General features: G+C 40.0%; 1 protein-coding gene across 2 annotated transcripts in view; it reads left to right on the top strand.

Moving 5' to 3' along the window:
* GPALPP1 (GPALPP motifs containing 1) overlaps positions 1-13577 on the top strand; it is a 23898-nt gene extending 10321 nt beyond the window's left edge. For both annotated transcript variants that reach the window (XM_063334775.1, XM_063334767.1), the window contains exons 4-8: positions 1399-1507; positions 5842-5976; positions 6203-6367; positions 6790-6888; positions 9204-13577. In XM_063334775.1, coding sequence (XP_063190845.1) covers positions 1399-1507; positions 5842-5976; positions 6203-6367; positions 6790-6888; positions 9204-9422 — 727 coding nt within the window. In that variant the 3' untranslated portion in view covers positions 9423-13577. The remainder of the gene's footprint in view (positions 1-1398; positions 1508-5841; positions 5977-6202; positions 6368-6789; positions 6889-9203) is intronic.

Raw genomic sequence — 13577 nt, 5'->3', positions numbered from 1 at the left:
TCTGCTCTTTTTCACAAGTTGCACGGATACGGCCCACAACGTAGATATGCTTACATATTTTAGTAGAAGGCTTTTTTTATGGCTTGGTTTAACTGTCTCTCCATGCAAAATGAAGGTACTTGTATACCAAAATAAAAGATTATTTTGGCTGTATCTGTAGAGGTTTAAATTCAGTCTCTTTAACTTACATTGGGAATTTAAAATATGGTCTTAATAAGAAAGCAGTCAGAACAGAGGAAAATAAAAGCTGTTTCTTTTTTGCAGCAGCTAGATGGGAGTGGAACTTCAAATTTAACCCAGACCTCGTGCCTGGGTTTGAAACCTCACCAGTGCCCTTGTCCTGGCCTGAGCCCACATTTATCGCTTGTGTCTTTTTAGCTGTGGTTGGCTATCTGGCAGGACATTCTGCTTTTTATTTCCCCTCTTCAAATCCTGACAATAATATCACTACAGCAGGACTGTACTGATTAGATTACGCGGGATTTAGTAGAAGACTGTAATTAGCATAATTCAATTCATGTTGGGTTACATTTGATTGCCCTAAAGCTCAGAAACTGAAGATCATAATAAACAAAGCCTCTTCTGATACCTTGTGAGGATACAGTCACTTGGATATTTCTTCACGTGATAATTCTTTGGGTTTTTTACTAGCTTTTATTAGCTTTAAATAATATGATGGTGGATTATTAAGAGGAACTCGTATGCAAAAGTCTCTTCAGTACTGAAAGCACAGTTTGGAGTATACTTTGAACTGTTTCCACCACTGAAAGAGATTCTCCCCTTTCTATGCTCCTGGAAACAATTGAATTATACTGCTTGCAGAGCTGCTGTGTAAAAACAAATTAGTGAAGTTACTGGGATCACAAAACTTTTATTCTCCCATCTCCACTTGGAGGGAAAATAAACTTATAATCAGAGCAGTTCACTGATTCTGTTTATTGAAGGACAGTGGAACTGTGGTGCAAGGCAAGAATGAACAAAATTGGCTTTGTTGCTAGTGAAAGAGTAGCATATATTTGACCTTCCACCTTTCATTGCTTTTGAACCTGGTGAAGGAAGCTAGGGGAGAAAAAAGTGGATTTCCTTGAGTGCATGCTGCAACTTTCCTGGTTTTCTTGCATCCCAGCTCTCTGCAGAGGTCGTCCTGGAAAATCGAGAAACTCTTCTTATTCAGTTATTTCTGTGTGCGCACAGTGGGCACACTTGGCATGGGAGGAGAGAGAATCACACTTCTCGTCAACATCTGGGTTTTATTTTTATATTAATTTATTACATTTTTCTCCTGCAGCAAACAGTGGAAAGCTGTCATTTAATGTACCCTCCATGTTGGTTATGTTACTTCCTTTCTTTTCCCCTCAACCGAAACCCAGGATTTTCTTTTTCTTTCTTCCCCTCAAGGCCCATTATAGGTCCTGCCTTACCGCCTGGCTTTAGGAAACCTTCGCAGGACACCGGGAATAGCAGATGTTCCATAGGACCGTCTGTTTCATCAGAATTCCATACCCAGGTTTGTGAAAACAGAAGCCTTTTGTTTTAGTACAAGCTATCTGAAATGCTTAAACAAGTAGGAGCCTGAAAAAGTCTACTAGACATACTTTTTAGCATGACAGTTTAATTTTAGACCAGAAAGTGTCTGGCATGTTTTTGCCTGAGTCAAACAGTGAAGTATAAATAAGCCTTAAAAATGCAAAAGGCTGGTCTGGTTTTGTTGTGATTTTGCTGTTAGGCGGATGATGCACTCACTGAACACAAGAGATCTAAGCATCCTAAACTGCAGTCACAGTAATTCTTCCTAATGTTTTTCCATTCTTTCTTTTGGTGTGACGTCCTTCACAAGTGAACATCTTGGCAAAATTCAAATTTTGAAAGACGTTAAAGGAGTAATGTAACCTGTTAGAATGAAGATATTTACCTATAATTCAAGCTTTTACTCCTTTGCTGGTAGGGGAGCAAATGATTGGGTATTTCACATATCTTCACCACATTAAAAATGTTTATTAGTGGACATGTTAAATAAGTTTGTCCAAAAGAATGCAATCAAGAGCGATGCAATGGTGTCACTAATTGTTCTTATCAATAGCAAGACGATACCTGTAACTGGGAGTGTAGCAGGACAGTGACACTGACACAATTTTTTGGTTCGTGTTTTTTGACTGTTCTCGTCAGGTTACGTAAAAAATAATATAAGTTCTATAGTCTAATCCCTAGATGCAAAATAATACATGTACTACTAAAGAACATTCAGGATTGAGATGTGTGACAAAATATAGCTAGAAGTATGGGGAAGGTTCAGCTCCCTAAACATGGGCCTCTAGTACCATTCTGAGGAATCTGAATCATCTGCAGCAGGCTGGCAGATAGGGAGTAGCACCTCAGAGGAGCTTGCATCCTTCTTGAGCAGCACCTCTTAAGCCAGGCAGGATACCCAAAGACATCAAAAATAGTGCTGGATACCAGTGTTTAGGCAATTGAATCTCTGTCATGCTGTGATAAACAAAATATTAATTCCTCGTGAAAATTAACTTGTATTTCCGCAGTTACTCTGTTTGTTTCTAAAATACTTACGTTTTTAAGTTTAACTCCCAGACATCATGGGACAAGCTAGGAAGGAAGGAGGCAAAGGCTGCTCTGGAACTTCACTTTTCAGATTAGTAGTCGCAAAGTATATCATTCTCCAGCCTCCTACAGTGAGTGTTGTCATAATCCTTCATGAAGAATGATTGTCTGACATTTTTAAGATACTCATCATCTTATAACTCCAAATAACGATTAAGCAATTTATCATAATGACAAATCTCTTGAGGCAGGCATGTCAAAACTGGTCTCCTTCTATATTTTACAAACAAAAAAATCTCTTTTCTCCTAAATAGATCTTCTAGCATCAGCTTTGTTAGAGCTATTAAAGAACTTAGGTTTGGTTTTTTTTTTCCTCTTCCTAATAATACTTTTTTTTTTTTAACCTTTGAATATGATGAGTAATTTTTGTTTATTTTGTTTTAATTTATTTAAATATTTTGTATTCTGGTACATTTTTGGCAGCAGCTTATTCCATGCTGACTCTTCACTTTATATTGATTTCCCCTTCAGACTTGAAGGCAGTATTTTTTAATGTTTGTTTAATTTCATCTTGTTTGAGGCAGGTGGTAATGGAGTGAATTGAACTTAACACTAATGAGAAAGGAAATGAGAGATGCTTCTTCAATTAAAACTCAGGGTGGAATTTGTCTTCTATCCTCAGCTACTTTACGATACAATTTATTATGAAATTCTTATATCTGCATTTTTTATTTGTTTGTACAAAGAGAGAGGGAAGTGTTTTACTACCTTGGTTTGTCAAGAAGTTTATTCCTCTTCCCCACCAGCTCCTTCTTTAAAAAAAGAGAGAGAGAGAGAGAGAGCGAGAATGCAGTCACCCCGTTATTTAAAAGATGAAGCATTATCACGGTGTTAGAGAATTAGTGAAAACTTAACTGTATAAATGTTTGAGAAAAATGATGGGAGAAATCGGTGTTACCTACTCACAGTGCTACTGTTTATAAATGTCGTGGGCAGAGTGAATAACTTCACTTGTAAGAGAGTAGTGAAATGTTTATTAACATAAAACAGTGATTTAACAAAGTTAGTAGTGAATGTGACAGTGTTTTACGAGATGCGATGCCAGGGTACACTTGATTATTTACTGCATAGAGGCCAGGGTCAGACAAGCTCTCAGGGAAACCCTCCCGTTGAGTCACGAGGTTCAGAAAGGACCCCCTGGCTTTCTAAACTCTGTCTCAGAGAGGAGTTGAGGTGCGGCTGGATCCAATCCTAGTCCCAGACTTGGTAACGGTTTATGTCTAAAGGATTATATATGCGCATTCAATCCTTATATCACTTAGCTAAGATTTCAAAGTTTAGCATGCTATTAGTCACTTACCAAGAATCTGTTGTGGCAAGGAATCTCTCAACCTCGAGGAGAAGAACCTTAAGCGAGCGTCCCCACTCAAGGGGAGAGCCTGTCATGCAGCCCGCTGCCGTGCAGGAGAGTTCAAAGGGCTCTTGGGCTGTCCACTATTTATGGAGTAAGATAATGGACCTATAGTTGTATTCTCATGGGAACAAGATACCTGGGTTCCCACTCCAGACAGTGTTTTGGTTATGTTGCCAGCCATCTCCCACAGTTCAAGTGCAACTCGTAACAACTCCCGCTGATGGCCACGGCTTGAGCAGGAGCCGGGGGGGGAAAAAGGGGAGAGCGCACCGCCACAATAAATGACCGGCTATTTCTCACCCTCCTAAGTCTTTCAGATCCGTTTCATGCAACTGGTCCTACAGCTATTAAATTAGCCAAACCTTTTCTGGCACTTTGTGGTTCACAGCCATAGGTAGCTGTGTCGCTTGCTGCCTGAAGCTTGCCTTACCTACTGTTCACACCTTTGCTGACTCCTAAAGGCAGACAGGGCCAACTGGGTTGGCTAGCTTGGAGGAGTGTTCTTAAAGCACTCCGGTTTTTGTAGCAAATGGCACACGTAGGAGTAAAGTGGCTTATTTCACACCTGCTGTCTTCCTTAGCCCAAATCCCTCTACAGCAGTGGGATGCCAGCTATGAGCAGGCTGAAGTACTAAGCTTGAACTCAGTGTGGCAGGATACCTTTCCTGCTTTCCTCCTCCTTTCACTCGTCCTTCATTCCCCATGCTCCCATTAGGTGACTCTTCTAGTGGGGTTCTGTACTCCATTCTTGTATTCTCCACTGGGTCATCTCTGCCTCAGGTGTCTTATTTTACGTAGAAGGCTCCTGATACTGTTTTTCCCCTGCTCATTGCTCTTGAGCCCTTATCTTCTCTGATGGTGTCATGTCTTGTTTCTAGGATGTCTGCCTGGTAACCAAAGTTTGGCATGACAAAAACAAGCCATTCCCCCCTTCCATCCTTCATTCCAAACTTCTTTGACACCAGCTTATATTCTCAAGTAACGCTCTGTACTTCCTGAGCACGCAGCCTTGTCATCGTCCTACTGCCATTGCTTTATCACCCACATTCAGGCTGTAGCTAAACCTTTTCACTTTCGTAGATATGGGGCACCTTAGCTTTGCTTCCAGGGCACTTTGGTGTCGCCAATTTCTGTGTAGTTCTGCCTCCATCCAGACCTCTACTGTCTTAACTTGGAGGGACCTGTGAGCTTTCTGTACAATCCTTGTCACCCACAAAGATTCTTATTAATATCTAGTCCCTTTCAATCTTCATTTTTTGAGCTCTTCTCCAAATAAGTGCTTAGAATACAATGTCCAAAGGGATTGAAGAGTCAAATGACAGAACCAAGAGATTAGGCTGGTAGATGCTATGCAGCAGGGGTGTAGTACCATGCGTGCCACTGTACCCTACCTTGCAAGTTAATCTTTCCAGCGTCCTTACAGAGTCTGAGCTCTGTAAGGATGCTGGAAGTTGCAGTGCGAAATTGCAGTCCTTATTACAGAGGTGCATTCAGGTGTTGCTAGTGATGGTAAAGCCCAGAGTATCAGAGGTATGCTTGTGTGGTTCAAATTTACTTACGGCCACAGAGGTTATGTGGCTGCACGCAGAGCAATGTAAAATAGCAGGACTGTGTATTGCCACTGTGCTTACCAGCAGTTTTGCCTCAGACAAGAGATGATGCTTTTGGAAACACGGAGACTAAGTATCCATGTTAAAGCACTGAAGAGGTCTAAACTGGAGTTTTAATCCAGGTTTTTGCTGTTTGACTGTCAGATGCATTGCATTAGGTTTATATGCTCTTCTAAACAAAATCTTTCTAATCCTACGAAGCTAAAGTGTTTCTTGATGGTCTTAGCACCATAGTTGACAGAAATGTTTTATTTTTGGAAGGTAACAGATAGTAGTGAGGAAGAAGATGATTTTATAGGCCCAATGCCTGCAAAAGGACCGGTGGAGTCTGATGTGACTAAGGAATTTGAACGCAGAGCTCAGAGAATGAAGGAAAAACTTACTTCAGCAGACAGCGTAAGTTGGATTTCTTAATTTCTAGTATTTTGTTGCTGGAGTGTATTTGTGTTTTTCTTTTCCTGTTTATGTGTGAACTCAGTTGCAGTTCTGGTCGGGACGCTAAGTGTTTGCAATTGTTAAAACAAAGGAAAAATCCATGATTTCTGCTGGAAGCTGAGATTCAGACAGCAATTTTTGATTACGCTTTTTTTTACTTCCCTCCCCCTCTATTTCTTTTGTAAAGGATGAACCCAAGCAAGTTACCAGGGAATCATGGATGACAGAGCTTCCACCTGAATTGAAAAGCTTTGGATTTGGCCCAAGAACGTTCAAGAGGAGAGCTGATGACAAATCAGGCGATAGATCTATTTGGACAGATACTCCAGCTGACAGAGAGAGAAAAGCCAAGGTGAGCATTTATTCATTCATGTACACCTGCAGGCAGTATCTATGTTGTTGATACTCTGTGGAAACAAAGTAAAGATACCGTGAGCTGTTCAAGGAAGTTGGTTTTTTTGCAGATTTTTCTTTGTTTCCGAAACGTATTCATTCAGGCTTAAAGGTAAAGGCAAGGAAATAACAATTTTAAGTAACGTTGATATTCATTTATTCCCTCTCCCTTCTGCAGTAGTCAGGTACTCTGTATCAGCTCATTGAATTTCCAATTACAGTGTGTCCAGTTTCTTGTTCTATCAAGCTGAGCAAAAAATATCAGGTGGCCTTTATCGTGGCCTCTACTCTTCAGATTTAATTAAAGTAAATATAGATTTCCTTGCGTTTTACTTCAGACATTCTGATTACTATAGCGTGTCATTTGCTTCTACTCATCAGGAACGAGAAGAGGCAAAGAAATCAACCAGTAAGGATAATGAAGAAATTGTATTATCTGGGAGAGACAAGAGACTCGTTGAGCAGGTGACTTCATACAATGTAAGTGTAATAGCAAAATACTTCCTCCTCCTGCATTTCCTTTAATTCTTCAGTCCTTTCTTTTGGTTCTCCTTTCTAGCGCTGCTGGTTTCCATGGTGATGCCACAACAGTCTTCCCTTTTAGTGTCCAAACCTGCTGCTGTTTAAGTCATTAGAACATTTACCATTGACTTCAACAAGAGCAGGATTGGGTCCTCGAGCTGCTGCTGAAAACAATGTGACAGAGTTGGGGTTTCTGTATATTGTCTCAATTTTAGGTGGTGTTTTCCTTAAATCATCCCCATACCATCAGGACACGGCTGCTGGGAGTAGACAGCATTAGTTCAAGTATTAGCTTGCTCCACTGAATTACCAACATCCAAAGAATAAACCAGTGTAAAGGTTTAAACTTTTAGGACAAAATATGCATTAGCACAAAAGAAGCTTGATGGGCTAAGCAGATCGATGCATTAATTACACTATGTAATTGATTACATTAACTGCTCATTACAACAGCATTATTACATGAAGTTTTCCTCAATCTCTTCAGAAGCAGATAATTTTTACAGACGGATGTTGATTACTAGAAATCTGAACTCCATGTCAAATTCCATCTCGCTTTTCTCTCTGCCATCCCTGTCCACCAGCGTACGTGGACTGTTGCCTGCCTTACAGCTGTTCATTCCACTTTGTCCCTGATTTATGGCCTGAAGTCTTACGGAAGGCAGTCTGGTCTCTTGAGAGTATAATTAACTTGCGAATCGCAGCCTTGGCTTATATTACATGATTGAAGTTTATCTGGCACTTTTAATAATTTATTTGTACTTCATTAAATCACATGTCCTTCTTAGAGGCTTGCAAATCCAGAGCGATTAGCCTACTGTCTTAAATTTCTTCTGTATTGTCTGTTTCTACTGTCATTATGAATATAGTGGAATACTCTTCATGTAAAACCACGGGGTTTGCTCTGTACCATTGCCAAAATGAAACATATAGACCTTTAGTGTTTCTAAGGTTAATGGAGTTCTCTCAAAAAAACCTGACAAAGACATCTTGTTTAAGAACAATGTTTCTTCGGTTGTTTTGTTGTCTTGTTTGGTTTTGGGCGTTTTTTTTGTTTGGTTGGTTGGTTTTTTTAAATCAGTTCTTTTCTGATTATCAGGTGTTTAGTTTGTTGGTTTTGTTTTTTTCTTTTAAAGTTTTTTTTCTTCTGTTCTTTGCTATTTCTTTCTCCGCTGACCTTTATCAAGGATACTTTCATAGGACAGGAGCTTTAATTCTGAAAATAATTTCTTAGAGTTAATTCTTTCAGTGCTGATGCCATATACATTCTCTGGTGCAATTCTATCAACCCTGACGCAACTACACCATGAATAAGTATTGTCCGTTTTCTGTTTTCCATGAGATATGTCATGTGTGAATTATTATTTTTATGTGTGATGAAGTAAGTGTTTGCACAGGGAGAGAAGGGACTTCAGAAGAAAGATCTCGTGTTTCTAGATACGAGAAAGTAGAGCTACTCATCTTTTGTTCTTTCTGATGAGAGAATTGATTTGGACTGATCTTTTGGCTGGTTTGTAATGATTTGGGAGTCTGAGAAATTGACTACCTAGAGATACACAAATACACTTTATGTGGCCCCTCCTTTGCTCAGATAATCTTGTGAGAACTAATCCCGCTCCTGCGTGAAATCAGCAAAAGTTGTGTGTTGTATTTGAGCTGGATCTTGCTCTTTAATAAACACAACTGAAGTCCTTGACTTGGCAAAACACACGCTGTAACTCAAACCTGTGACTTTGCCCTGTGGGCTTGCAACAGGTGATTCAAATACTGAAAAGTTAAGAGCACACGTTAAAAACGCAGTAGTGCGTGAGAGTAAGATGGAAAGGGTATCTTAGCTTGTGCCTGCCCCTAGCAGTGACCAAAAACAGATGCTTAGGGCAAGTGTATAAGAAATTGTACACTTCAAGATGCCTGTACTTCAAGATATTTCTCTTGACTTGTCTTCATTTGTGTCTCCTAATAATGGCAGAGCAACTTCTGTATTTCTTTTGCATGGTTTTTATAATTTATCTCCAGTGTCTGTGGATATTCAGCAACATTATGGGTGTCTTTAATGTCCGTGAATTATTAGTATTTTATTCAGTGTAGACAAGATTACATGCACTTTCTGCTCTGTGCATTCTAAATTTATCGTTCTGCTTTCCGGTTACAAAGCTGTCTTCTTTCTCTGGAATTTTTAGCCTTCCTAATTCCAGTCTTTCCATTTAGATTTTCTGTACGTTGTTGATATTTTGTAACAATTTATTTCCTCTTCCTTTTTCCCGTTTTTCCAGGAGTCAAAGAGGTCAGAATCTCTCATGGACATTCATCAGAAAAAGCTAAAGAGCAAAGCGTCTGAAGAAAAGAACAAACCTCAGGAAAGACAGCCGTTTGACCGGGACCAGGATCTCAAAGTCAATCGATTTGATGAAGCGCAAAAGAAAGCTCTCATAAGAAAATCCAGAGATCTGAATAGTAAATTCGAGCACAGTAAAGGCAATATGTTTTTATAGCATAAAAGCATGAAGTTTTTTTTGAAGTCAATTAAACTTTGAATACTTAATTTTTTAAGTATTTTTCTGTAAATATTTGTATGCAAAATAAATACCTTGATGTTTAACTATTTTTCCTTGTCTGTAAATACTCCATTAGGGAGGAGCATCTGGACTAAAACTAAACTGGTAAAGGGAAGTCCTGGTATAAAAAAAGAGATAATGTAATTTTTGCTACTTTAAAACGTATTTATATGTATATATTGTTAGCGTGAAAATAATTAATAGGTATTATTTTAAGGAGCTCTAGATTTGCTCAGTTTCCCCTGCCTTGCTTGAGATATTTTTGCTGAGCCTGACCTGAAGGCCATGGAAGAATCCCCTTTAGACTCGTGGGCAGGATATGGTGTGACTGGAGTTCCTGCTGGGGAGTATAAACTCAAACGGCAGCTCTTCTGTCCACCCAGTGCCTTTATTTTTGTGATTCTGTGTCTGTACATAAATACAGGTTTATATGTATACAGTATAATTCCTGCACTATAGCAGGAAGAGCTCGTGGTAGCAGAAGTAATAAAACCTCAAGATTTGCAGATTTAATTAAAAGATGGTGGTATACCAGAAGAGAAAATCTAATTTGAGTTTCAATTTGTTGGTCTTATCGGAAAACCCATCTTTTTAAAGCAAATACAATGTGAAAATCAAAGGAAAATAAAGCTTATTTTGTCAGTTAATTTGCAGGGCAGAACAGCTCTTTGGTATCAAAAAGGAAATAAATCTGATATTTAAAAAAATCTACATCCATGGTTAGTTTTTTTAGCTCTTCTGTGCGTGTTCGGAGCAGCTGAAAGGAGAGTTGTTTTACTTATTTAAAATTAGGCTTCTACTTTCGTCCTTTTTCTGTTGAGTAAGGTTTGGGATCCTTTTTGAGGAGTTAGAAGTATCTATATACGAAAATAATTTTATATAGGAGACGCTGGCAACTTGTTTGGAATTGTGCCACATTCTGCTTGTTAAATACCATGGGGTTCACTGAGATTTGAACAAAGGCTACCGTGGCAGGTGGTGTCTGGGTTGGTTCATGTTAACGCAGCAGTGACCCAACGAGCTCCAGAAACAAATGGCTAAAAACTTGGTAAAACTTGGTATTATTTTATTGCACGTGTGCGTGAGCCCAAGGCACAGCCTCCACCTGCTGATGAGAAGTCTTGGAGAATTTTCAGTATTGGAAAGTAATGCTCGCATACAATGTATTTAGATACTGCTTCTTTTTAAATAGACAATTTATTTTGCTTCTATTTGCAACTTATCTGCTACCTTCGGGCAGAAGAGGGACTGGTTTTGTGTTGTGTGTGGTTTTTCTTTCATCAGGTTTGAGTTTCTGTGCCTTTTTGTTTGGAGGCGAGAGGAGGGTTTATACAAGGGCTGCTAATTTTTCCTCCCCGAAACCAGACTTCTGCTAATGCCTCGTGCTTTTTTGTAGCATAGCAAACAACGTCTTGCTAGGTTTCTGCCTTCTGAATTGCTTCCTTCCCCTTTTCGGGGAGCTCCTCTGCAGCTGGGGGTTAAATAACATCTGTCTAGCAATTCAGCAAAAGTAGATTTCTTAATTGGAAAGGCAGTGTTAGGAATGTTCGGGGGTATTTTTTAGGCAACTAAAGCAATGACAAGGGGGAGCGTAGCGCGACCAGCTAAATCTTCATGGTTGGCAAAAAATGATCCTCGTGCCCACTTTTGGAAACCCTACTGCCTTGAGAAATTAATTTATTATATCAGGTGTTGCTTTGTGCTGAAAGAGCTGCTCTCCTGAGCACATCATGCAGTCCTCACTCAGACAAGTCTGTAGCAGGGACGAGGGGTCGTTGTATTATGAAGCTCGTGCTTCATTTTCAGTTTTGACCTTTGGTCCCTCCTCTTCCAAATTGAGGACCAGTCATCAGACGTCTTGCTCTGTGGTTCTTTGATGGACCCCTTGCTGTCCTGATTTGAGCGACACAGGATTAATTTCTTTTCTAATGCCTGGGAAAAATGCACTTTTAGAAGACTCTAGTGTCTGAATTTGTGAAAATATTTACTGTATAACCAGCTAGGCTATGTGGGATTCAAGGTCTCAGTGTTTTCGAGTTCGCCAGGTGCAGGGATGAGGAGGAGTGAGACCCGGGCATTTGACCCAAGCTGGCCAACAGGATTATTTCATACCATGAACGTCACCTTCCATATCAATTAGAAAGTTTGCCGAGAAGTTCTCTCTCTTCCTTGATGGCTGCGATCCTGAGAACTTCTTGCCCCGGTGCTGGACCCCTGAGCCCTTCCCTTCCTCCCGAAGCCGCAGCGCTCACGGTGTCCCACATTTGCTGTCCCCTGCTGGGAGTGCACAGCTTCTGCTGATAGAATGGGCTGAGTATCATCCTTCTGTATTTTATATTGGTATTGTTCTTTAGTGTTATTAATGTTAATTATCTAGTCTTACCCTGTTAAATCTGTTTATATTTCAGCCCTCGGGTTTCCTTGTTTTTTTCCCTGATTCCTCCTCCGGGGTGAGGAGGGGTCATTGGGTGATTGATAGAATAATTGTCTAAATGACACTAAATTGTTGTGGGTTTCTCAAACCATAACACCTGCCTGGCCCCACTGTGGTCTCCTGCCCTCTCCAAGGATGTGTTTGAGTGGGGGCTCCGGGATGTTGCTCGAGAGGAGGAGAGCCCTTGTAATGGGGAGCCCAGGCACCCCCTTCACGGTCCCTATGTGGGACGTGCAGTTCGAATTAATGAAGCCTCGATGCAAGTCGGGAATATGTTTTCTCTCCTTTGCTTAATGTTTTTTTTCCCCGTTCATGAAGCAGCCTCTCTAAGACTCGATGAAATCTGTGTTACGAACTTGAGATGGGGCGGGGGGGCGAGGGGAAGTGGAACTGTTGAGAGTTCAAATTAAGCTTTTCATTACTTTGTGTAAATTGAGTGAACTTTTGAATCGCGTTAATACACAAACTAATCTCCTCTTAGCGATGCCAAACCGTTCCCTCGAACAGTCATTAGAACAAGCAGCATCTCACTAAATTACAAGCTCTGTGAGCTTTTGTGGGAAAAGATGAGCTGTCCTTTACAATTTGGACGAGCTGTAAAGCATTTCTGCAGAAATGTTAGTGGGTGATTTTTTTCAGAATCTCATTTTAAAAAAACCAAAATTTATTTCGCAGAAAATCCTCACCATAATTACTATGTAACATTTCTGGTAACCGGCTCCCGACGCAGATTTAATGGATTCTATTGCTATTCTGCGCTGTCAGCCTGCGTCGCGGCGGATCGACTCCAGGCACATCAGGAAACTCTGTTTTATTAAAAAAAAAATAATTAAAAAAAAATGTCAGGGAGGTTTTCCCGGAGGTGAAAAGCCGATCAGCCTAGATTTTAAAGCGCTTGCCTTTATTTTGTGCTGGCAGAGACATCCTTTATTAATAATGATGTTAAAAAATTCTGCTCAAGAGTCTTCTTCTGAAATGTCAAATAAGCGTGGAAGGAAATTCACAGTGAAGCTGGCAAAAAAGAAGGCTTTCGTGGTAGGCAAATGATAAACAGGGTGTTAAAGAGGAATTTTAAAGACTGTAATATGTTAATAACAAAACAAAACAAAACCAAGCACCCAAACAACCCCTGTTGAGTCTGCTGTATTACCGAGGAGCAATTAAAGGCAATACAACTTTCCGATTTCTTCGCATCCATATTCAGGACAAAACATTGAGCTACCAAGGCGTTCAATCCAGCACATTTGGTTAGAATATGGCATAGCAATACCGTCACCTGAGAAAAATCTCTGTCGTTGAGAAAAACTTCTGTTTGCTTTCCTGGATGAAGAAGTGTGTTTCCCAAAAATAAGCAGCAATATAAATGGATTTTTTTTTAAGGGTTTGATGGCGTCACGTTGACAGCACAAAAGTGGCATTGTCGAAATAGCTTTCTTCTCGAAATAAACATTGAGATGAAACCTTGATATGTTTCTGTTCAGGAGGAAAGGGTTTTTTTCACATAAAAGTTCTAAAATGCTCCAGGACTTCAGGGCTACTTGTGCTTGGGGACTTGTTTTGTTCCTGAAATGTAAACTTTGTTGTTTCTGTCCAGCCACTTATCAATTGTATGTTGATTTAAGAGTAATAGGGCATTAAAAAATCAGAATCTGTGAAAA

Source organism: Chroicocephalus ridibundus, chromosome 1 (assembly GCF_963924245.1).
Source record: "Chroicocephalus ridibundus chromosome 1, bChrRid1.1, whole genome shotgun sequence".
In the NCBI taxonomy this organism is placed as follows: Eukaryota; Metazoa; Chordata; class Aves; order Charadriiformes; family Laridae; genus Chroicocephalus; species Chroicocephalus ridibundus.
Note: the sequence above shows the minus strand (reverse complement) of the source record. Positions and strands in the feature narration are given on the sequence as shown.